The 26503-nt window shown below is 45.7% G+C and overlaps 1 protein-coding gene across 1 annotated transcript in view; it reads left to right on the top strand.

Annotated features, from left to right (window-relative positions):
• LOC311123177 (forkhead box protein N3-like) overlaps nucleotides 1–26503 on the top strand; it is a gene marked incomplete at both ends in the record, with an annotated part of 86827 nt that overhangs the window by 48953 nt on the left and 11371 nt on the right. The window contains one exon of the mRNA XM_084197440.1: nucleotides 19678–19814. Coding sequence (XP_084053566.1) covers nucleotides 19678–19814 — 137 coding nt within the window. The remainder of the gene's footprint in view (nucleotides 1–19677; nucleotides 19815–26503) is intronic.

Below are 26503 nucleotides of genomic sequence, written 5' to 3' on the forward strand. Positions count from 1 at the left end.
GCTGGGCAACTCAAGCACTACATTATGGACACGATATTAGGTTTCGATTGCCAAAGCATGTTTTCCCCACCTCTTTTCTCCGTCAATACTCCATATTCCTGAACGACATTTTGGACCACAGCTGAGAACTTAATTCCCTAAATGGTCACCAGATGGTGCCGCGATCGGTTCACTAGTTGTCTTGCAAAAAGTTGGTTTGAAATATGAGCATTATCCAATAGGCACTTTTTGAAATGACCTCCAAGAAATGCCACAAAGTTGTCAAAAGTGACACTCAAATCACAGAGAAAGATTAATGATGACCACTTCATTTTGTTTGAATATTCGAGAAGGGTGTTTTTACAGCAAACAATGAATGAAAGCTAACTAATTACATGGGGGCTGTGACGACCCTCCCACTCTGTCTGCCGTATTCTCTCTTTGCTCTTGTTTCCTTATTAGGATGCCGGTGGGCGGAGTTGGGAGGGTCGTCAGCTACTTGGGAAACACCTGGGCCGGGTGTGTCCCAGCATAAATGGACCTCTTCCACATTCATTGGGGAGACTCTCTCCAGGCAGATACTTTGATTTTGGTTGTGATATTTTTGTGGCCTTTTTGGGTTGTTTGCTTTGGCACTTCTCAACACTTCTATATTACATTTATGCAAGCAAACACTCACTTACACTACTGATTACTGATTACACACCCCATTGTGTTATTTCAGTTAGTTTACTTTAATTAATAAATATATACTTTGAGTACTCCTTGTCTCCACGTGTCTCCCTTTTGTTACGAACTTGAGCCGGTTCGTGACAAGTGGGGGCTCGTCTGGGATATTGAACTGGTTGTGTTTGGGAGAACGTGGAGTTAATGTCCAATTCTGTAGGTTTTTTTTTGGTAAATTTTGTTAGTTTGGTTGAGTTTGATAGGCCCAGTATTGGTTGTCTTTGGGTTGTGTACTGCGTTGGAGAGAATACATTGGTTAGTTTCCAGTCCCTGCCCAGCTTGGAAACTCTTGCTCTACTCGCTGTTGGGACATCGGGCTGAGGAGGTGAGTACAATCGGCTGTGTACCTCAGTGGGAGATTGGGTAGGGTAGTGACATTTGCTACCCGGAGCTATAGCTTTTCCCCTGATAGGCTTAGTGACGTGTTTTGTTTTGGGATACGTTGGGCATGGTTAAATGTTTGTTATTTTTGTGTGGTGTCTGTGGACTGAGCAGTTGTCTCGGGGGCACATCCGTGGCTTGGGGGAATCTACCAGCGTGCTGGGGGGTTTAATTCCTTGCCAGCGGGCTACAGTGCGTAATTACCCACCGCGAATCTGCACGAAGACTAGGGTTGAGTTATTGTAGGTTTTGGGGAAGCTCCATATCCCAGCTCTTTTCTGTGGTGCTCGGTGTGATTGTCATTTCTCTTGTGTCTGGTGTGCTCAGCAGAGGGGTTGAGCAAGATTACTATGATATATATATATTTATTTATTTTCCTGATTATGGCGTCTAATGTAGACGAGTTCATTCGCTTTCCATCAGAAGAACTGTTAGAATTATGTACTAAAGAACAGCTGTTGAAGGTTGCTGAACACTACAAGGTTGAAATTAGTGATAAACGCCTAAAATTCTATTAGGTTAATATTGAAGGCCAATTTGATGGAGAGTGGTATTCTGGATGTTACCACTGGGGCAGCCTCCGCTGAGGACACGTTGTCTCCCCGATATGTTACAATGACCGCTCCATCGGTTAGTCATAGTGGTCTTCTTTTTGAACAGCAGAAAGAACTGCTTCTGTTACAGCTAGAGCATGAAAAAAATGGACAAAGAGCTAAAATGGAGCATGAACAAGCTAAAATGGAGCATGATCGTGTAAAATATGAAAGGGAATTGGAATTTAAACAGGATATGGAGCGTGCTAAAATTAAGCTGCAACAAGAGCGACTAGAGTTGGTTAGGGAAGGAAAGCTCTCAGGGGAGAGTTTGCTCTGGGAAGGTGACCCAGAGTTACCTAGGGGTCGTTCCTCTTTTGGTCGTAATCCAGACACATTTGATATTGTTGGGAATTTACGGTTGTTGCCCCAGTTTAATGAAAAGGACCCGGAGACATTCTTTTCGTTGTTTGAGCGTGTTGCTGACGCTAGGAGTTGGCCTGATTCTGATCGCACTTTGATGTTGCAGTGTGTGCTGACTGGTAAAGCGCAAGAAGCATATTCAGCTCTTAGTGTAGCAGACAGTGTTAGTTATGAGAAGGTTAAAACGGCTGTGTTACAGAGTTACGAATTGGTCCCTGAGGCTTACCGCCAACGATTTAGAACTTTAAAAAGGGATGATCAGCAGACTCATGTTGAGTTTGCGCGAATATTATCTTCACAGTTCAATCGCTGGTGTTCTGCCTCTGCAGTTATGACTTTCCAAGGGCTGTGTGATCTGATTATGTTAGAACAATTTAAGGACACAATCCCTGATCGTATAGCGACGTACATTAACGAACGAAAAATAAAGACTGTTGCTGAAGCTGCGGTTTTGGCAGATGAATATGTGTTGACTCACAAAAATGTTTTTGCAGAACCCCGTATTCGGAGTGAGTGGGGGCGTTCGCAGAGATTTGGGCCTCGCTCGCCGAGATACTTCGGTTCCCGGGCAGAGTTTCATTCAACTAGGGTTGAGCCTGATACCCGTGGTAAAACTGACGTTGGTCAAGAATGTCACTACTGTCAAGAATTAGGTCATTGGAAAAATGAATGTCCGATTCTTAGGTCTAGGGGTAAATTCAGTACAGGTGCTTATGGTAAATCGAGGCCTGCAGCGTTAGCCGCGCCTGTTCCACATCAGTTCACTCATGACGCATTGTCTCATGCCCGGAGCCAGGTGAAGGGTTATATTGATCCCGACTATTTACCTTTCGTTACGGAGGGTTTTGTGTCTATGGTAGGAAGTAAGAACCTAGTGCCAGTAAAGATCCTAAGAGACACAGGTGCCTCTGAATCATTTGTGTTGGAATCTGTGTTACCCTTCTCTGCGGAGACTGATTCGGGGAATAGTGTTCTAATTAGGGGAATAGGTTTGAACACTCTGTCAGTTCCATTGCATAAACTGATGTTGGATTGTGGACTGGTGAAAGGTGAGGTTGTTGTGGGGGTGCGTCCTTCATTGCCTATTGAGGGTATTGACGTGATCCTTGGAAATAACTTGGCTGGGGAGCGTGTGTGGCCTATCGTGTCTCCATCTTTAGTGGTTTCCACTAAGCCGTCAATTGTAGGGATTCCTGATGAGAGTGCGCAGAATTTCCCAGAGGTGTTTTCTGCGTGTGCAGTGACGCGTTCTATGATCCATGACGACCTGGTCACGGAGCTGGCTAACGAGAATACCATAAAGAAGTCTGTTACTGTTTTCCCTGTTATCCCGTTATCTGTATCCCGCTCCGATTTAATCGAGGCGCAACGGACTGACCTTACATTAGAAGAGTTGCGGGACCAAATTGTGCCTGTGGAACAGTTGGGAGATGTCGCACAGGGCTATTTTCTCCAAGAGGAGGTCCTGATGAGAAAGTGGATGTCTCATGGTAGTTGTTTTCTGGGGGAGGCGATTAGTCAGGTTGTGGTACCAGTTAAGCTTCGTGAGTTGGTGCTGACAACTTCTCACAACGACGTTGCTGGGCATATGGGTGTGAGAAAAACCTACAATCGCATATTACGATATTTCTTTTGGCCAAGATTAAAGAGGGATGTTTCTGATTTCATCAAAACTTGTCACACCTGTCAATTAACTGGTAAACCTAATCAAGCTATTAAGCCGGTACCACTGTTCCCTATTCCTGTACTCAGTAAACCTTTTGAGTATCTGATTATTGACTGTGTTGGTCCTCTGCCTCGTTCCAGAAAGGGTAGTAATTATTTGTTGACTGTGATGTGTCAGACCACTAGGTTTCCTGCTGCCTATCCTCTCCGGTCTATCACGACTAAGTCTGTGTTAAAAGCTTTGACTCAGTTTTTCTCACTGTTTGGAATCCCTAAGGTCATTCAAAGTGATCAAGGATCTAATTTCACCTCTAATCTCTTTGGACAGGTTCTCCAACAACTCCATATTAAACACAACTTGTCTAGCGCTTATCATGCCCAAAGTCAAGGAGCACTGGAACGTTTCCATCAAACGCTTAAGTCTTTGTTGAGAGCTTATTGTACTGAGATGGATAAGGATTGGGAGGAGGGGTTGCCTTGGTTACTGTTAGCTGCTAGGGAGGTTTCACAGGAGAGCACAGGTTTTAGCCCAAATGACCTAGTGTTTGGACATAAGGTGCGTGGGCTTTTATCTGTTCTCCAGGATGACTGGAAGTCTCCCGAGCCTCCTCAGTCCCTGTTATCATATGTGTGTGATTTTCGGCGACGCTTGTATGCCGCTGGTGAAATGGCTAAAGAGAAGCTATCATCTTCACAGGACAGGATGAAGAGCATATATGATCGGCGAGCTGAGCCTCGTCACTTTAGTCCAGGTGATCAGGTTCTGGCTCTGCTGCCAATTGTTGGTTCTCCTTTTCAAGCCAAGTTTCAAGGTCCATATACAGTGGTGCGCCAGTACTCTGAGCAAAATTATCTAGTTGCCACTCCAGAACGGAGGAAAGCACACCAACTGTGCCATATAAATTTGTTAAAACCCTATTATGCACGTTCCTCTGAGACTGAACAGGGGGAGTCTACAGAGGACGGTAAGGCTGTTCTTTTGGCTGATACTGTTTATTCCCTGGATTCTGGTTATGCTAGGTCTGTGCAGGAGCAGGAAGATGTTGCTGGTCCCGACGATTGCATACTGCAGGGTAGATTGAAGAATTCAGAGACACTGGAGATTTTAGATAGTCTTCTTACTCATCTACCTGTTGATGGGCGGAAAGAAATGGTTGGTCTGATTCTGAGATTTCCAGGGTTGTTTTCTGATACACCAACACGTACAAACTTAATAGAACATGATATTGACATTGGAGATGCTGACCCCATTCGTCAACGGTTCTATAGAGTTTCTTCAGAGAAACTGCGTTGTCTGGATGCTGAGGTCGGGTACATGCTGGAGAGTAAAATAGCAGAGCCTTCTATCTCCAGTTGGGCTTCTCCCTGTATCTTGGTCAGTAAATCGGATGGAACAAACAGATTTTGTACGGACTACCGTAAGGTAAACGATGTCACTAAGCCGGATTCATTTCCTCTTCCTCGGATGGAGGACTGCGTTGATCAAGTCGGCGCAGCTAAGTTTGTGAGCAAATTTGACCTGTTAAAGGGCTATTGGCAGGTGCCACTGACGAGTAGGGCACGTGAAATCTCTGCCTTTATTACACCTTTTGGTCTGTACTCGTATTCGGTTATGAGTTTCGGGCTGCGTAATGCGCCTGCAACTTTTCAGCGACTTATGAACAGGGTTGTCTCTGGTCTGGCCGGGTGCGGTGTTTATCTGGACGATGTAGTGATATATGCAGATACTTGGGAGGAACATCTGTCCCGTATTCAAGCCTTGTTCGAACGTCTGGCTGCGGGTCGTCTCACGATAAATTTGGCTAAATGTGAGTTTGCTCAGGCGACTGTTACATACCTTGGAAAGGTGGTTGGGCAGGGTGAAGTGCGTCCTGTTCTGGCTAAAGTGGTAGCTATTGACGCTTTTCCACTACCAACTACTAAAAAGGAACTGATGCGTTTCTTGGGAATGATTGGGTATTATCGTGGTTTTTGTAGGAACTTCTCTACTTTGGTCGCTCCCTTGACAGATTTGCTGAAAGCTAAGGCTGTGTACGTATGGTCTTCTCATTGTCAACAGGCTTTCGAAGATGCAAAGAGGTTGCTTACTTCAACTCCGGTACTGGCTGCTCCTCGTGTGGATTTGTCATTTACCTTGCAGGTGGATGCTAGTCATGTGGGGGCGGGTGCAGTGTTGCTGCAAGCAGATGTGGCTGGGGTTGAGAGGCCTGTTAGTTTCTTTTCCAAAAAGTTTAACCATTATCAGTTGAACTATTCGGTCATTGAAAAAGAAGCATTAGCACTTATATGGGCGCTACAACACTTTGAAGTGTATGTTGGGTCGGGTGTAGTACCTATTGTGGTCTACACTGACCATAATCCTCTCACATTTTTGAGGTCCATGAGGTGTCCTAATCAGAGGATAATGAGGTGGTGTTTATTTTTACAATCTTTCCATCTAGATGTGCGGCACATCCGGGGGACTGATAACGTGATTGCTGATGCGCTCTCTCGTGCGCCCTGTTCATGAATATTGATGTGACCGACCAGTGTTTGATTTTGTCATGTTCTATCTTTCCTGTTTGTCCCCTCCTAGTCTTGTGTTTTTCTTTCCTCTTAAAGGTTGCTTCCTGTGTAAAGGTTGCTGAGGTCTGGAGAGGAGGATGATGGGTGGGGCAAGTGGAGGGGTGAACATGTACAAATTGTCGGTTTGGGACGCAGGGGCTGGGACGTTGGTCCGGGGTCCTTGTTGGTCCCCGGTCTTATGGGGGGGGGGTGTGACGACCCTCCCACTCTGTCTGCCGTATTCTCTCTTTGCTCTTGTTTCCTTATTAGGATGCCGGTGGGCGGAGTTGGGAGGGTCGTCAGCTACTTGGGAAACACCTGGGCCGGGTGTGTCCCAGCATAAATGGACCTCTTCCACATTCATTGGGGAGACTCTCTCCAGGCAGATACTTTGATTTTGGTTGTGATATTTTTGTGGCCTTTTTGGGTTGTTTGCTTTGGCACTTCTCAACACTTCTATATTACATTTATGCAAGCAAACACTCACTTACACTACTGATTACTGATTACACACCCCATTGTTATTTCAGTTAGTTTACTTTAATTAATAAATATATACTTTGAGTACTCCTTGTCTCCACGTGTCTCCCTTTTGTTACGAACTTGAGCCGGTTCGTGACAGGGCTAACAGGCTAATATAAAAATGTTGTTGAAGGGGAAACAGAAAATGATTGACAGAATTAGTATTACAGATCATACAGTGTCGTTCAAAGTGAAAAATGCAGCATGTCCTCATTGGAGATCTGTTCTATGTAATGTTCTATCCCGACAACATTGACGCTCAATATATTTTTGTTCTCAGCAACGTTAGTTGCTAACTAGCTAGCTTTCTAACCAGGCTCCCGAGTTCACCTCTCGTTTGGCAGCCCAGCTATAGCACAAGTTGGCTAGCTGGCTAGCTAACTCATTGTACTTTGACAACATTGACCCTCACCATACTACTTTGTTCAATTATCTCAGCCATATTCACAATTAAATTCAAGTAAGATTAACTAGCTACAGGCATGAGCTCAGCTATAAACATTAATTTTGTTGCATCAAATGACCTCTCCACCATAGCTGACTCAGTGAGCAAAGCCTGGCCATAGAAACCGTCCGTCACAGACAGATCTGGCTACCCATAGAGGACAGGTTGTGCTCACTCTGCCCTCAGAGAGAGGTCGAGACAGAGCATCACTTTCTCATACACGGCTAGAATTATGCAGACTTACAGGCAATTTTCTTCCCTAAAATGTAATACAAATACAAAGATTTTGAAACAAAAATAGATATCTATTGGGCAAAAAAATTAAATTGTGCTATATTAGCTGCAAAATATGTAGCTTCCTGCCCGTAGGGACAGCCAGTGGAATGACTAACCAGGATAATGACATTGCTACCTGTGTCTTTCTCACTATGTAAATATTGTCATTATTTCTCACTGTATTGTCTTGTTATTTGTTTTTACTCGTTGAGTATGATTATTTTTCCTATTATTATCTATCTGCGTCATCACTGATTTTATATACAGTGCCTTCAGAAAGTGTTCATACCCCTTGACTTTATCCACATTTTGTTGTGTTACAGCCTAAATTCTGAATGGATAAAATTAAATACAATCTCACCCATCTACACACAAAACCCCATAATGACAAAGTGAAAACATGTTTTTAGACATTTTTGCAAATTTCTTGAAAATTCAATACAGAAATATGTTATTTACATAAGTATTCACACCCCTGAGTCAATACATGTTAGAATCACCTTTGGCAGTGATTACAGCTGTGAGTCTTTCTGGGTATGTCTCTAAGAGCTTTCCACACCTGGATTGTGCAACATTTGTCTTATAAATACTGCATTTCATGGCCTGATACGGTCTGTGACTTAATCTGAGATATGGTCTTGGAGAAGCAGCCCCACTGATGGAAAGCTGACAGAATAATTAGGAGTGTGTGTGTGTGGTGTGTGTGTATGTGGTGTGTGTGGTGTGTGTGTGTGTATGTAGTGTGTGTGTGTATGTAGTGTGTGTGTGTGTGTGTGTGTGGTGTGTGTGTCTGAGCCTAAAAATATGTCCTGATGTGAAATGTTATGAGAACATGCGTTTGTGTGTGTGTGTGTGTGTGTGTGGGTGGGTGCGCACATACAGTGGAGAGAACAAGTATTTGATACGCTGCCGATTTTGCAGGTTTTCCTACTTACAAAGCATGTAGAGGTCTGTAATTTTTATCAAAGGTACACTTCAACCGTGAGAGACGGAATCTAAAACAAAAATCCAGAAAATCACATTGTATGATTTTTAAGTAATTAATTTGCATTTTATTGCATGACATAAGTATTTGATCACCTACCAACCAGTAAGAATTCCGGCTCTCACAGACCTGTTAGTTTTTCTTTAAGAAGCCCTCCTGTTCTCCACTCATTACCTGTATTAACTGCACCTGTTTGAACTCGTTACCTGTATAAAAGACACCTGTCCACACACTCAATCAAACAGACTCCAACCTCTCCACAATGGCCAAGACCAGAGAGCTGTGTAAGGACATCAGGGATAAAATTGTAGACCTGCACAAGGCTGGGATGGGCTACAGGACAATAGGAAAGCAGCTTGGTGAGAAGGCAACAACTGTTGGCGCAATTATTAGAAAATGGAAGAAGTTCAAGATGACGGTCAATCACCCTCGGTCTGGGGCTCCATGCAAGATCTCACCTCGTGGGGCATCAATGATCATGAGGAAGGTGAGGGGTCAGCCCAGAACTACATGGCAGGACCTGGTCAATGACCTGAAGAGAGCTGGGACCACAGTCTCAAAGAAAACCATTAGTAACACACTACGCCGTCATTGATTAAAATCCTGCAGCGCACGCAAGGTCCCCCTGCTCAAGCCAGTGCATGTCCAGTCCCATCTGAAGTTTGCCAATGACCATCTGGATGATCCAGAGGAGGAATGGGAGAAGGTCATGTGCTCTGATGAGACAAAAATAGAGCTTTTTGGTCTAAACTCCACTCGCCGTGTTTGGAGGAAGAAGAAGGATGAGTACAACCCCAAGAACACCATCCCAACCGTGAAGCATGGATGTGGAAACATCATTCTTTGGGGATGGTTTTCTGCAAAGGGGACAGGACAACTGCACTGTATTGAGGGGAGGATGGATGGGGCCATGTATTGCGAGATCTTGGCCAACAACCTCCTTCCCTCAGTAAGAGCATTGAAGATGGGTCGTGGCTGGGTCTTCCAGCATGACAACGACCCGAAACACACAGTCAGGGCAACTAAAGAGTGGCTCCGTAAGAAGCATCTCAAGGTTCTGGAGTGGTCTAGCCAGTCTCCAGACCTGAACCCAATAGAAAATCTTTGGAGGGAGCTGAAAGTCTGTATTGCCCAGCGACAGCCCCGAAACCTGAAGGATTTGGAGAAGGTCTGTATGGAGGAGTGGGCCAAAATCCCTGCTGCAGTGTGTGCAAACCTGGTCAAGACCTACAGGAAACGTATGATCTCTGTAAGTGCAAACAAAGGTTTCTGTACCAAATATTAAGTTCTGCTTTTCTGATGTATCAAATACTTATGTCATGCAATAAAATGCAAATTAATTACTTAAAAATCATACAATATGATTTTCTGGATTTTTGTTTTAGATTCCGTCTCACACAGTTGAAGTGTTCCTATGATAAAAATTACAGACCTCTACATGCTTTGTAAGTAGGAAAACCTGCAAAATCGGCAGTGTATCAAATACTTGTTCTCCCTACTGTATGTAAAAGCCAGAGATATACACTGAGTTGCCCTCAGAACAGCCATGTTGACTCCAATGCTTCCCACAGTTGTGTCCTTTGGGTGGTGGACCATTCTTGATACACACAGGAAACTGTTGAGCGTGAAAAACCCAGTAGCGTTGCAGTTCTTGACACAAACCGGTGCGCCTGGCAACTACTACCATACCCCGTTCAAAGGCACTTCAATCTTTTGTCTTGCCCATTCACCCTCTGAATGACACACATACACGATCCATGTCTCAATTTTCTCAAGCCTTAAAAATCCTTCTATAACCTGTCTCCTCCCCTTTATCTTCACTGATTGGAGTGGATTTCACAAGTGACATCAATAAGGGATAATAGCTTTCACCTGGACTCACCTGGTCAGTCTATGTCATGGAAAGAGCAGGTTTTATTTTTTACTTTTATTTATATATACACTGCTCAAAAAAATAAAGGGAACACTAAAATAACACATCCTAGATCTGAATGAAATCATTTTATTAAATACTTTTTTCTTTACATAGTTGAATGTGCTGACAACAAAATCACACAAAAATGATCAATGGAAATCAACTTTATCAACCCATGGAGGTCTGGATTTGGAGTCACCCTCAAAATTAAAGTGGAAAACCACACTACAGGCTTATCCAACTTTGATGTAATGTCCTTAAAACAAGTCAAAATGAGGCTCAGTAGTGTGTGTGGCCTCCACGTGCCTGTATGACCTCCCTACAACGCCTGGGCATGCTCCTGATGAGGTGGCGGATGGTCTCCTGAGGGATCTCCTCCCAGACCTGGACTAAAGCATCCGCCAACTCCTGGACAGTCTGTGGTGCAACGTGGCGTTGGTGGATGGAGCGAGACATGATGTCGCAGATGTGCTCAATTGGATTCAGGTCTGGGGAACGGGCGGGCCAGTCCATAGCATCAATGCCTTCCTCTTGCAGGAACTGCTGACACACTCCAGCCACATGAGGTCTAGCATTGTCTTGCATTAGGAGGAACCCAGGGCCAACCGCACCAGCATATGGTCTCACAAGGGGTCTGAGGATCTCATCTCGGTACCTAATGGCAGTCAGGCTACCTCTGGCGAGCACATGGAGGGCTGTGCGGCCCCCCAAAGAAATGCCACCCCACACCATGACTGACCCACCGCCAAACCGGTCATGCTGGAGGATGTTGCAGGCAGCAGAACGTTCTCCACGGCGTCTCCAGACTCTGTCACGTCTGTCACATGTGCTCAGTGTGAACCTGCTTTCATCTGTGAAGAGCACAGGGCGCCAGTGGCGAATTTGCCAATCTTGGTGTTCTCTGGCAAATGCCAAACGTCCTGCACGGTGTTGGGCTGTAAGCACAACCCCCACCTGTGGACGTCGGGCCCTCATACCACCCTCATGGAGTCTGTTTCTGACCGTTTGAGCAGACACATGCACATTTGTGGCCTGCTGGAGGTCATTTTGCAGGGCTCTGGCAGTGCTCCTCCTGCTCCTCCTTGCACAAAGGCGGAGGTAGCAGTCCTGCTGCTGGGTTGTTGCCCTCCTACGGCCTCCTCCACGTCTCCTGATGTACTGGCCTGTCTCCTGGTAGCGCCTCCATGCTCTGGACACTACGCTGACAGACACAGCAAACCTTCTTGCCACAGCTCGCATTGATGTGCCATCCTGGATGAGCTGCACTACCTGAGCCACTTGTGTGGGTTGTAGACTCCGTCTCATGCTACCACTAGAGTGAAAGCACCGTCAGCATTCAAAAGTGACCAAAACATCAGCTAGGAAGCATAGGAACTGAGAAGTGGTCTGTGGTCACCACCTGCAAAACCAGTCCTTTATTGGGGGTGTCTTGCTAATTGCCTATAATTTCCACCTGTTGTCTATTCCATTTGCACAACAGCATGTGAAATGTATTGTCAATCAGTGTTGATTCCTAAGTGGACAGTTTGATTTCACAGAAGTGTGATTGACTTGGAGTTACATTGTGTTGTTTAAGTGTTCCCTTTATTTTTTTGAGCAGTGTATATATATATATACAGCTGCGGAAAAAATTAAGAGACCACTGCAAAATTGTTTCTCTGGTTTTACTATTTATAGGTATGTGTTTGGGTAAAAATTACATTTTTGTTTTATTCTATAAACTACTGACAACATTTCTCCCAAATTCCAAATAAAAATATTGTCACTTAGAGCATTTATTTGCAGAAAATGACAACTGGTCAAAATAACAAAAAAGATGCAGTGTTGAATAATGCAAAGAAAATACGTTCATGTTCATTTTTAAACAACACAAGACTATTGTTTTAACTTAGGAAGAGTTCAGAAATCAATATTTGGTGGAATAACCCTGCTTTTTAATCACAGCTTTCATGCGTCTTGGCATGCTCTCCACCAGTCTTTCACATTGATGTTGGGTGATTTATGCCACTCTTGGTGCAAGAATTCAAGCAGCTCGGCTTTGTTTGATGGCTTGTGACCATCCATCTTCCTCTTGATCACATTCCAGAAGTTTTCAATGGGGTTCAGGTCTGGAGATTGGGCTGGCCATGACAGGGTCTTGATCTGGTGGTCCTCCATCCACACCTTGATTGGCCTGGCTGTGTGGCATGGCGCATTGTCCTGCTGGAAAAAACAATCCTCAGAGTTGGGGAACAATGTCAGAGCAAAAGGTGGCAAGTTTTCTTCCAGGACAACCTTGTACATGGCTTGATTCATGCGCCCTTCACAAAGACAAATCTGCCCGATTCCAGCCTTGCTGAAGCACCCCCAGATCATCACCGATCCTCCACCAGATTTCACAGTGGGTGCGAGACACTGTGGCTTGTATGACTCTCCAGGTGTTGGGCAAAGATGAAAATTGGACTCATCAGAGAAGATGACCTTACTCCAGTCCTCTACGGTCCAATCCTTATGGTCTTTTGCAAACCTCAGCCTGGCTCTTCTTTGCTTCTCATTGATGAAGTGCTTTTTTCTAGCTTTGCACGACTTCAGCCCAGCCTCTAGGATCCTGTTTCGAACCGTCCTCGCCGTGCACTTCACCCCAGCTGTCGTTTGCCATTCTTTTTGTAGGTCACTTGATGTCATCCTACGGTTGTTGGGTGACATTCGAATGAGTTGGCGGTCATCCCGGTCAGTAGAGAGTCGTTTTCGCCCTCTGCCGGTCTGTAGCTTTGTTGTCCCCAATGTCAGCTGCTTGACCTTGTCCTTATGAACCGCCGTCTTTGAAATGTTAAGGATGGAAGCAACCTGACGCTCACTGTATCCCTCTGCCAGCAAAGCCATAATTGAACCCTTCTTTTCCTCACTCAAAACTTTCCTTTTGGCATGGTCAATAGTTATTTTTTGATTCATATTACTTTTGAGGTACTATTAGCACTGTTTTTGCCATCCAGCTGGTCCTATTGCAAGAGGATAGTGAAGACCACAGCAGTGGCTTTTATACTTTTCCCTCGTTAAATAAGATTTGGTTCATGTGATCACCTAATCAGCACCTAATTCAGTGTTGGAATTCAACAGACACTGGAATGGAATGGCTGTCATACATGTAGAGATGCTGATTTAAGAAACATTTGCAGTGGTCTCTTAATTTTTTCCACAGCCGTATATAATTTATATTTTTCATTTTTATTGAATATTTAAAACATACAATATACTTGCAGTGAAGCCACTCAACAGCTACATCACATTAGTCGTCTAACAGACTCCCATCCAGAGCGACACACAGAAGCAACCAGGGTCAACGCCCTACTCAAGAGCAGGTGTTCTTATTGTTTTGTCCACTCAGTGTACATCCAGCTGTGACCAGGGAATGAACATCATATTAAACACAATCCCAGTGTTTACCTAGCTAGTGGTGGAACAAATTCTTTACCTTTAAAATGTACGATGTTTGATCGTCACATACACTGGATAGGAGCAGTGAAATGTGTTATTTTACAGGGTCAGCCATAGTACGGCGCCTCTGGGCCTAGCTCCCTGTAGCCCTGGAGCCTAGAGAGTAGAGTAAATATTAGCAGTTAGCCACCTAGCGCTGCCTGTTAGCCTCTAACACATCAATAGGGTAGATCTCTGTGTTCAGCACCTGATATCACAACAGTTCCCCGGTGCAGACTGGACACTCCAGTAGACAGAGGCGCTCACACTCACCTGGGTGCACACAGTCATTTTCTCTCACAATCTCTATTTTTTCAATTTCTCTCTCACGCACGCATGCACACAGGCATGCACGTACACAGGGCTGTGTCACTGTGGTCCCGGCGGCCGTCTGATATCAAGTCATTTACATCATTTACATTTTAGTCATTTAGCAGACGCTCTTATCCAGAGCGACTTACAGGAGCAATTAGGGTTAAGTGCCTTGCTCAAGGGCACATTTACGTCATTTAGCAGACGCTCTTATCCAGAGCGACTCACAAATTGGTGCGTTCACCCTATAGCCAGTGGGATAACCACTTTACAATTTTGGGGGGGGGGGGGGTAGAAGGATTACTTTATCCTATCCCAGGTATTCCTTAAAGAGGTGGGGTTTCAAATGTCTCCGGAAGGTGGTGAGTGACTCCGCTGTCCTGGCGTCGTGAGGGAGCTTGTTCCACCATTGGGGTGCCAGAGCAGCGAACAGTTTTGACTGGGCTGAGCGGGAACTATGCTTCCGCAGAGGAAGGGGAGCCAGCAGGCCAGAGGTGGATGAACGCAATGCCCTCGTTTGGGTGTAGGGACGGATCAGAGCCCGAAGGTACAGAGGTGCCGTTCCCCTCACTGAGCCCATGACTATTGTTCCAACTAGAACACAGAGCAGAGTCCTTTTTGACACACGACACCATGCCACGCACCACTGTTATAATGAGAGAAAGGGTGCAAGGGAGGGAGAGACAGAGGGAAGGAAAGAAGGGAGGGAAGGAGAGAAGGAGAAACTGGTTTTGGGGTGATGAATGAAGATAATTTGTTTTGGCCAACTATGTCATCTGTTGAAATGACAAACTTTCGACATTGTGAATGCCAAATGGAAATGAAAACACACATTTAGCTCTTTCCTTGTTCCCAACAGATCTTTTTGCTATGTGCGTTGCTATGCCATTACCTGTCCATCTCATTGGGTTTTCTTCACTAGATGTTACAGGAAATGAGAAATCCTCAATGCATCACTTCCTCTCTACCTCTTCCTGTATCATCCCTTCCTCCCTACCTCTCCCTGTATCATCCCTTCCTCCCTACCTCTCCCTGTATCATCCCTTCCTCCCTACCTCTTCCTGTATCATCCCTTCCTCACTACCTCTTCCTGTATCATCCCTTCCTCCCTACCTCTCCCTGTATCATCCCTTCCTCCCTACCTCTCCCTGTATCATCCCTTCCTCCCTACATCTTCCTGTATCATCCCTTGCTCCCTACCTCTCCCTGTATCATCCCTTCCTCTCTACCTCTTCCTGTATCATCCCTTCCTCCCTACCTCTCCCTGTATCATCCCTTCCTCTCTACCTCTGCCTGTAGCAAACTGCTGACACTATCGTATAGGGACCATAAAACACATACTTCAGCAACGTCAGCAAGACAAAGGAGCTGATCGTGGACTACAGGAAACGGAGGACCAAGCACGTCCCCATCCACATCCACAAGGCTGTTGTGGAATAGGTCGAGAGCTTCAAGTTCCTCTGTGTCCACATCACTAAGGAACTATCATGGTCCACATACATCAACACAGTCGTGAAGAGGGCACGACAACGCCTCATACCCCTCAGGAAGCTGAAAAGATTTGGCATGAGCCCTCAGAACCTCAGAACCTCAAAAAGTTATACAGTTGCACCATTTAGAGCATATTGACTGGCTGCCTCACTGTTTGGCAACTGTTTGGCATCCGAACGCAGCCCAGTACATCACTGGGGCTGAGCTCCCTGCCATCCAGGACCTCTATACCAGGTGGTGTCAGAGGAAGGCCCTACAATTGTCAGACTCCTGCCACCCAAGTCATAGACTGTTCTCTCTGCTACCGAACGACAAGTGGTACCAATGCACCAAGTCTGGAACCAACAGGACCCTGACCGGCTTCTACCCCCAAGCTGTATTTATATTTGTATTTATTATGGATCCCCATTAGTTCCTGCCAAGGCAGCAGCTACTCTTCCTGGGGTCCAGCAAAAATTAAGGCAATTGCTGTTTAGCTGTAAGACTGTTAAATAGTTAGTTAAATAGTTTACGTGTGTATACAGTGAGGGAAAAAAGTATTTGATCCCCTGCTGATTTTGTACGTTTGCCCACTGACAAAGAAATGATCAGTCTATAATTTTAATGGTAGGTTTATATGAACAGTGAGAGACAGAATAACAACAAAAAAATCCAGAAAAACACATGTCAAAAATGTTATTAATTGATTTGCATTTTAATGAGGGAAATAAGTATTTGACACCCTCTCAATCAGAAAGATTTCTGAATCCCAGGTGTCTTTTATACAGGTAACGAGCTGAGATTAGGAGCACACTCTTAAAGGGAGTGTTCCTAATCTCAGTTTGTTACCTGTATAAAAGACACCTGTCCACAGAAGCAATAAATCAATCAGATTCCAAACTCTTCATCATTGCCAAGACCAAAGAGCTCTCCAAGGATGTCAGGGACAAGATTGTAGATCTACACAAGGCTGGAATGGGCTACAAGAACATCGCCAAGCAGCTTGGTGAGAAGCTGACAACAGTTGGTGCGATTATTCGCAAATGGAAGAAACACAAAATAACTGTCAATCTCCCTCGGCCTGGGGCTCCATGCAAGATCTCACCTCGTGGAGTTGAAATGATCATGAGAACTGTGAGGAATCAGCCCATAACTACACGGGAGGATCTTGTCAATGATCTCAAGGCAGCTGGGACCATAGTCACCAAGAAAACAATTGGTAACACACTACTCCGTGAAGGACTGAAATCCTGCAGCGCCCGCAAGGTCCCCCTGCTCAAGAAAGCACATATACAGGCCCGTCTGAAGTTTGCCAATGAGCATCTGAATGATTCAGAGGAGAACTGGGTGAAAGTGTTGTGGTCAGATGAGACCAAAACGGAGCTCTTTGGCATCAACTCAACTCGCCGTGTTTGGAGGAGGAGGAATGCTGCCTATGACCCCAAGAACATGGAGGTGGAAACATTATGCTTTGGGGGTGTTTTTCTGCTAAGGGGACAGGACAACTTCACCGCATCAAAGGGACGATGGACGGGGCCATGTACCATCAAATCTTGGGTGAGAACCTCCTTCCCTCAGCCAGGGCATTGAAAATGGGTCGTGGATGGGTATTCCAGCATGACAATGACCCAAAACACACGGCCAAGGCAACAAAGGAGTGGCTCAAGAAGAAGCACATTAAGGTTCTGGAGTGGCCTAGCCAGTCTCCAGGCTTAATCCCACGCACACGCACACATCCAGTAACAGGGAAAGCATTGGTTCCCAAGCAGAGTGTATAGAGCTTAGAGCTATATAGAGTAGAACCCCCCCCCCCCCCCCCTCCCCCTCAAGGTCTGAACAAGCCCCCCATGGGGCAGAGAGAAAAATTGGAAGTTTTATAGCTAATCTCATTATATTTTACACATTTTTTCTTTAGGCTGAGAGAAAATGTTGCTGTTTTAAATCTCAGGGATTCTTGAAAGACGGGACAATCTCAACAAGTGTTTAAAGGCCTTTGATTGTATAATTCTAACATTATATTATTCAAATATGTAATACAAATCTCCAAACTTATTTTTGTTTTGTTTTATAGCAATATGAATTGCTCCAGGGCTAATTTCGTTAGCATTTTGGCAAGTTTTTCTAGATTTAGAACATAAATCAACATTTAAAAAAAAACTAACATTATCTATTAGATCTATCACAGCAAATACTTCATTTCTTTAAGCAGATATTGCACAACAGTGCTTACAATATTTTTTTTCAGAATGAGATTGAACATTCTGCCTGAATGCCAAACGTCACGTCTGGAGGAAACCAGGCACCGCTCATCACCTGGCCAATACCATCCCTACGGTGAAGCATGGTGGTGGCAGCATCATGCTGTGTAAATGTTTTTCAGCGGCAGGGACTGGGAGACTAGTCAGGATCCAGGGAAAGATGAACAGATCAAAGTACAGAGAGATCCTTGATGAAAACCTGCTCCAGAGCGCTCAGGACCTCAGACTGGGGTGAAGGTTCACCTTCCAACAGGACAATGACCCTAACCACACAGCCAAGACAACGCAGGAGTGGCTTCGGGACAAGTCTCTGAATGTCCTTGGGTGGCAAAGCCAGAGCCCAGACTTGAACCCGATCAAACATCTCTGGAGAGACCTGAAAATAGCTGTGCAGCAACGCTCCCCATCCCACCTGGCAGAGCTTGAGAGGTTCTGCAGAGAAGAATGGGAGAAACTCCCCAAATACAGGTGTGCCAAGCTTGTAGCGTCATATCCAAGACGACTCGAGGCTGTAATCGCTGCCAAAGGCGCTTCAACAAAGTACTGAGTAAATGGTCTGAATACTTATGTAAATAAGGTATTTCTGTTTATTATATGTAATACATTTGTAAACATTTCTAAAAACCTGTTTTCACTTTATCATTATGGTGTATTGTGTGTAGATTGATGAGTAAAAAATGTATTTAATCAATTTTAGAATAAGGCTGTAACGTAACAAAATGTGGAAAAAGTGAAGGGGTCTGAATACTTTCCGAATGCAATGCACATGACATATTAACTCAGAGCTTTAATATCCAAAGCAATTATTACCTTGGTCAGTGACATTGCATTCTGTGGTGGCAAGCTAAAGGAGCTAGCTGGTTAAGTAGCTGTTTTGGTTAGCTCGGTGAAAACTATTTTCCGGATTGACTGACCTTCATGTATTAAAGTAATGATGGACTGTCGTTTCTCTTTGCTTATTTGAGCTGTTCTTGCCATAATATGGACTTGGTCTTTTACGAAATAGGGCTGTCTTCTGTATACCACCCCTACCTTGTCACAACACAACTGATAGGCTCAAACGCATTAAGAAGGAAATAAATTCCACAAATTAACTTTTAACAAGGCGCGCCTGTTAATTGAAATGCATTCCAGGTGACTACCTCATGAAGCTGGTTGAGAGAATGCCAAGAGTGTGCAAAGCTGTCATCAAGGCAAAAAGGTGACTACTTTGAAGAATCTCAAATATAAAATATATTTTGATTTGTTAAACACTTTTTTGGTTGCTACATGATTCCATATGTGTTATTTCATAGTTTTGATGTCTTCACTATTATTCTACAATGTAGAAAATAATAAAAATAAATAAAAACCCTGGAATGAGTAGGTGTGTCCAAACGTTTGACTGGTACTATATATTATAATACATGAGTTTTCTGTATGGGGAGGGAAAGGAAGGTGGAGGCAAGGAAGTGTGTGTGTGTGTGGTCTCGTTAAGTGTCTGTGGGACTCTCTTTCTGTGTTCTCATCTACTGTTCAATAATATGCAAGTAAATGCATCATTTACTGACCTCACAATGGCCAATGGCGACTTGTTATTGTCAATCTTTAAAAACAAATGTTCATTCCACTATTGCACTCTCTCTCTCGCACTGTATCATATGTGTGTGTTACTGACTCCCTCGCTCTCTCTCTCTCTCTCTCTCTCTCTCTCTCTCTCTCTCTCTCTCTCTCTCTCTCTCTCTCTCTCTCTCTCTCTCTCTCTCTCTCTCTCTCTCTGTCTCTCTCTCTCTCTCTCTATCTCTCTACAGAGCATTGGGAAAGGGTCCTTGTGGTGTATAGATCCTGAGTACAGGCAGAATTTGATTCAGGCTTTAAAAAAGACACCTTACCACCCTCACGCCCAGGTCTTCTCAACACCCCCTACCTCTCCTCAGGCATATCAGAGGTAAGACACACACTTATGCAAGCTCACAAACATACACACACACCATGTTTTCAGTTAGGAAAATGTTGCGCCAGACATTTGACCAGCAGCAATTAAATTTACCAGACATTTGAGAAATTGACCAGGCCCATTAGCATTGGGTACGTAACCTCATTAGGGCGTCCACCCACAATGCTCAGAATGACATTTCGATTATGGTAATTCATATTAACAGAACATGCAAGTCGAGGATGCGCGGTCCTTCTTATCGAATTCTGATACACACTTTGAAGATGTTAGAATAATAGTCCACATTTACCTCAGCCATCAAGACGAGGAACAAACAGCAGAATCACTAGCCTATGTCAATCTACTATTTTAAATTTTTTAAATTTTTGTCATTTAGCAGACGCTCTTATCCAGAGCGACTTACATTTTACATATCCTGAGTGCATACATAAAAAAAATAACAAAATCATACTGGCCCCCCGTGGAAATCGAACCCACAACCCTGGCGTTGCAAGCGCCATGCTCTACCAACTGAGCTACACGGGACTACATAGTGGAAAAGTTGACCTATTCTATTTGTCAGCTTGTCGAGAAATAAAAAGCCTTTTCCCAACCGACTCTGGGACAGTTGTGGGACGATAGATCCTAAATTCATACCACCAGCAGGCCTAGGCGAGATAAAAAAAATTAACGTTTAAAAGCAATGAGTCTGATGCAACAGATCAGAACGTTGAGCTTAAAATGTTGCTAAACTATTATTTCTTCACATTATAAGCGCAGCAATGCGCACAAGCAGGAAAACACCGTTGTCAAGCAGGAAAACACCGTTGTCAAGCAGGGAAACACCGTTGTCAAGCAGGAAAACACCGTTGTCAAGCAGGAAAACACCGTTGTCAAAAGCGCACCGCAGGTGCGAGCGGTTTCATGTGACAGAGAGGAAATATCTGTTCCAAATTTTTAAGTTCCTTTGGCTACTGGACAGTGAAAGAAAGTTAACCTAAAATAATTGTCTCCACGGATATGGTCTGATTTTGGCTAGGCTACTTTGAAGCAAGGTAAAACATGCTGTCACGCCCTGGCTCTGGGACTCTGTTATGTTGAGCCAGGGTGTGTTGTTTCTATGTGTTTTGTGTTATAGGTTTATTATCTAGCTCTTGTGTTTCTGTGTTGGCCGGGGTGGTTCTCAATCAGAGGCAACGAGTATCAGCTGTTGCTTGTTGTCTCTGATTGGGAACCATACTTAGGCAGCCTGTTTGCCACAGTGTTTTGTGGGATCTTGTTCCGTATATGGTTAGTGTCTGTTACCAAGGACGTCACGTATCGTTTTGTTGTTTTGTTCGTGTGGTACTCTAATAAAATAAGTATGTTCGCAAATCACTCTGCGCATTGGTCCACTGTGTTCGACGAACGTGACAGAAGATCCCACCAAAACTGGACCAAGCAGCGTGTCCAGGAGCCAACGCCAGAGGTAACTCTAGCGGATATCCACCTCGACTGGGTCAAGCAGCGTGTCCAGGAGCCAACGCCAGAGGTAACTCTAGCGGATATCCACCTCGACTGGGTCAAGCCGCGTGAGGAGGAGAGAGGTTGGACTTGGGAGCAGAGGATGGAGAGTCTGGCAAGAGCCATGGAGGCCATATCCACGGGGGAGAGACAAACCCCAAAAAAATGTAGGGGGGGGCTCACACCGTGGACGACGGGGCTGCTGGAGGCAGATAAGGGGCGAGTTAGTGGACGAGGAGAGAAGGCCACCGGGTTACGGGAGCCATTGGCGAGTAGAGGGAAGGAAAATGTAGAGGCACGGCGAGAGGTACTGAGGTGGGTTGCCAGTCCGGTCCGGCCCGTTCCTGATCCCCGGGTAAGGCCAGTGGTGTGTGTTCCCAGTGCGGTCCGGCCTGTTCCTGTCCCTCGCACCAAGCCTATGGTGCGCATCGTCAGCCCGGTCCGGCCCGTTCCTGCTCCCCGCACCAAGCCAGGTGTGCGCGTCGTCAGCCTGGTCTGGCCCGTTCCTGATCCCCGGGTAAGGCCAGTGGTGTGTGTTCCCAGTGCGGTCCGGCCTGTTCCTGTCCCTCGCACCAAGCCTATGGTGCGCATCGTCAGCCCGGTCCGGCCCGTTCCTGCTCCCCGCACCAAGCCAGGGGTGCGCGTCGTCAGCCTGGTCCGGCCCGTTCCTGCACCCCGCACCAAGCCTGTGGTGCGCGTCGTCAGCCCTGTCCGGCTCGTTCCTGCTCCCCGCACCAAGCCTGTGGTGCACTTCGTCAGCCCGGTTCGGCCCGTCCCTGCTCCCCGCACCAAGCCTGTGGTGCGCATCGTCAGCCCGGTCCGGCCCGTTCCTGCTCCCCGCACCAAGCCAGGGGTGCGCGTCGTCAGCCTGGTCCGGCCCGTTCCTGCACCCCGCACCAAGCCTGTGGTGCGCGTCGTCAGCCCTGTCCGGCTCGTTCCTGCTCCCCGCACCAAGCCTGTGGTGCACTTCGTCAGCCCGGTTCGGCCCGTCCCTGCTCCCCGCACCAAGCCTGTGGTGCGCGTCGTCAGCCCGGTCCGGCTCGTTCCTGCTCCCCGCACCAAGCCTGTGGTGCGCGTCGTCAGTCCGGTCCGGCTCGTTCCTGCTCCCCGCACCAAGCCTGTGGTGCGCGTCATCAGTCCGGCACAGCCCGTGCCTGGGTCACCGGTGCCTGGTCAGGTCAGCTGCTCCACATCGGAGCCTAAGCATGCCGCTCCACCGATGTCCAGTCCAGCTCCAGCCAGCGGGGCCAGACCGGACCAGGGGCGCTACGGAGGGTGGTGGTCAAGCCCGGAGCCGAAAAAAAATTCCAGAAAATCACATTGTAGGATTTTTAATGAATTTATTTGCAAATGATGGTGGAAAATAAGTATTTGGTCACCTACAAACAAGCAAGATTTCTGGCTCTCACAGACCTGTAACTTCTTCTTTAAGAGGCTCCTCTGTCCTCCACTCGTTACCTGTATTAATGGCACCTGTTTGAACTTGTTATCAGTATAAAATACACCTGTCCACAACCTCAAACAGTCACACTCCAAACTCCACTATGGCCAAGACCAAAGAGCTGTCAAAGGACACCAGAAACAAAATTGTAGACCTGCACCAGGCTGGGAAGACTGAATCTGCAATAGGTAAGCAGCTTGGTTTGAAGAAATCAACTGTGGGAGCAATTATTAGGAAATGGAAGATATACAAGACCACTGATAATCTCCCTCGATCTGGGGCTCCACGCAAGATCTCACCCTGTGGGGTCAAAATGATCACAAGAACGGTGAGCAAAAATCACAGAACCACACAGGGGGACCTAGTGAATGACCTGCAGAGAGCTGGACCAAAGTAACAAAGCCTACCATCAGTAACACACTACGCCACCAGGGACTCAAATCCTGCAGTGCCAGACGTGTCCCCCTGCTTAAGCCAGTACATGTCCAGGCCCGTCTGAAGTTTGCTAGAGTGCATTTGGATGATCCAGAAGAGGATTGGGAGAATGTCATATGGTCAGATGAAACCAAAATAGAACCTTTTGGCCTAGCCAGTCTCCAGATCTCAACCCCATAGAACATCTTTGGAGGGAGTTGAAAGTCCGTGTTGCCCAGCGACAGCCCCAAAACATCACTGCTCTAGAGGAGATCTGCATGGAGGAATGGGCCAAAATACCAGCAACAGTGTGTGAAAACCTTGTGCAGACTTACAGAAAACGTTTGACCTGCGTCATTGCCAACAAAGGGTATATAACAAAGTATTGAGAAACTTTTGTTATTGACCAAATACTTATTTTCCACCATAATTTCCAAATAAATTCATTAAAAATCCTACAATGTGATTTTCTGGAATCACTTTTCCTCATTTTGTCTGTCATAGTTGACGTGTACCTATGATGAAAATTACAGGCCTCTCTCATCTTTTTAAGTGGGAGAACTTGCACAATTGGTGGCTGACTAAACACTTTTTTCCCCCACTGTATATGTAGTAAAACATTCAAGTATATGTTTTCAAAATGCATACTGCCTCCAGCTCATTGTAAAGTGGCCTGCCTTCCGTTACCTATGCATTTGCCGTTTGAGGTGATGTAGCAGCAGCTCTCTCGCTGAAATGCTCTGTATCTGTATGCTGTACGCGTGTGTTAAATAAGATACATCATGAATATACACACGCGTCAATTGAATACCACAAAATGATGTAAATGAACCTATAGACCGATAAGACCATTCAAATGTATTTCCATGGACCCGTGTTTCCACCAGTCAAGAGACTAAATTATTTCACTATATCATTTTTTCTTCTTCTCCCGGACAATTGGCCGGGCGCCAATTATATTTATTGACTTTTCAATTTTTTCATCCTGCCAAAAGCCAGCTATTACCGGTTAATGGAAAACCTGACACACACACACATACACACACACACACACACACACACACACACACACACACACACACACACACACACACACACACACACACACACACACACACACACACACACACACACACACATTCTGGCATTGTCAGAAATCCTGCTACTACACACACAGTTTGAACTATCACAACACTCCATTCAAGGACATCCCCTATACTAGGACATCCCCTATACTAGGACATCCCCTATACTAGGACATCCCCCATACTAGGACATCCCCTATACAAGGACATCCCCTATACTAGGATATCCCCTATACTAGGACATCCCCTATACTAGGACATCCCCTATACTAGGACATCCCCTATACTAGGACATCCCCTATACTAGGACATCCCCTATACTAGGACATCCCCCATACTAGGACATCCCCTATACAAGGACATCCCCTATACTAGGATATCCCCTATACTAGGACATCCCCTATACTAGGACATCCCCTATACTAGGACATCCCTTATACCCACTATACTAGGACATCCCCTATACTAGGACATCCCCTATACTAGGACATCCCCTATACAAGGACATCCCCTATACTAGGATATCCCCTATACTAGGACATCCCCTATACTAGGACATCCCCTATACTAGGACATCCCCTATACTAGGACATCCCCTATACTAGGACATCCCCTATACTAGGACATCCCTTATATTAGGACATCCCTTATACTAGGACATCCCTTATACTAGGACATCCCTTATACTAGGACATCCCCTATACAAGGACATTTACATTTTACATTTACGTCATTTAGCAGACACTCTTATCCAGAGCGACTTACAGTTAGCACATACATTATGTTATCGAACCCACAACCCTGGCGTTGCAAACGCCATGCTCTACCAACTGAGCTACATCCCCTGCCGGCCATTCCCTCCCCTACCCTGGACGACGCTGGGCCAATTGTGCGTCGCCCCATGGGTCTCCCGGTCGCGGTCCGGACATCCTCTATACTAGGACAACCCCTATACTAGGACATCCCCTATACTAGGACATCCCTTATATTAGGACATCCCTTATACTAGGACATCCCTTATACTAGGACATCCCCTATACTAGGACATCCCCTATACTAGGACATCCCCTATACTAGGACATCCCCTATACTAGGACATCCCCTATACTAGGACATCCCCTATACAAGGACATCCCCTATACTAGGACATCCCTTATACTAGGACATCCCTTATACTAGGACATCCCCTATACAAGGACATCCCTATACTAGGACATCCCCTATACTAGGACATCCCCTATACTAGGACATCCCCTACACTAGGACATCCCTTATATTAGGACATCCCTTATACTAGGACATCCCTTATACTAGGACATCCCTATACAAGGACATCCCCTATACTAGGACATCCCCTATACTAGGACATCCCCTATACTAGGACATCCCCTATACTAGGATACATAAAGACCTCACCCCAGGCATATCAAAGGTAAAAGGCAGACAGATTAGTAGCTAGTGATTCACCCTAACATGTCGACCCCATGCCTGGTCTCCCCTTCCCATCACATGACACCCTTCTGTGGGCTGGTTAACACCGCTGCCTCAGGCCACACCAGGCCACACGAGAGAGAGAGTCAGTGTAAAAAAAGTCAGATAATGGAAAGAGAGAGTGAGACAGAGAGAGCTAATCAGTGCTTTACTCAATCTCTCTCTCTCCTCTTTGGTTCTCTGTGGTGTGTCCACTGATGTGGAGAGCCGAGTGGTGTGTGTGTGTGTGTGTGTGTGTGTCTCAACTGAGGTTTTAAGCAGATCACAGTGTTTGTGTGTCCAGTCCACTGTAGAACAGAACAGAGCAGAGCAGAGTTAGTCAAGAGTCTAGGGTAGCTGTGGCAGCTGAGTGTGCAGGACACATTAGTGGCTCTACTGTAAACCCAAAGCGGCACATCATCCTTAACAAAGGATATGGAAAAAAAATGGGTGGTCAGGAAGAAAGAGAGAGAGAGAGAGAGCGAGAGAGAGAGAAGATAGATGTTCTCCTAAATGGAGGAAATTGAATTGGAAAGCTTCGGACACTGTGTTGGACGGATAAGGAATGGGGGAAGGCAAGGGTGGTGGGGTAGAAGAGTTGCACAGATGTCTCTTAGAGGGAGATGGGGTGGAGTGTGGGTGGAAGGTGTGTGTGTGTGTGTGTTTGTATGTGTGCTGTGTTTATTTGTTTGCAAAGAATGCTGTCTCTCCACTTCTTTCTGTGGCTGCTCCCAGTGTACATTAAAGAGGAGGAAGAGGAGAGAGAGGGGAGGATGAGGAGAGAGAGG

Source organism: Coregonus lavaretus, assembly GCF_964263955.1.
Source record: "Coregonus lavaretus genome assembly, contig: HAP1_SCAFFOLD_674, whole genome shotgun sequence".
Classification (NCBI taxonomy): Eukaryota; Metazoa; Chordata; class Actinopteri; order Salmoniformes; family Salmonidae; genus Coregonus; species Coregonus lavaretus.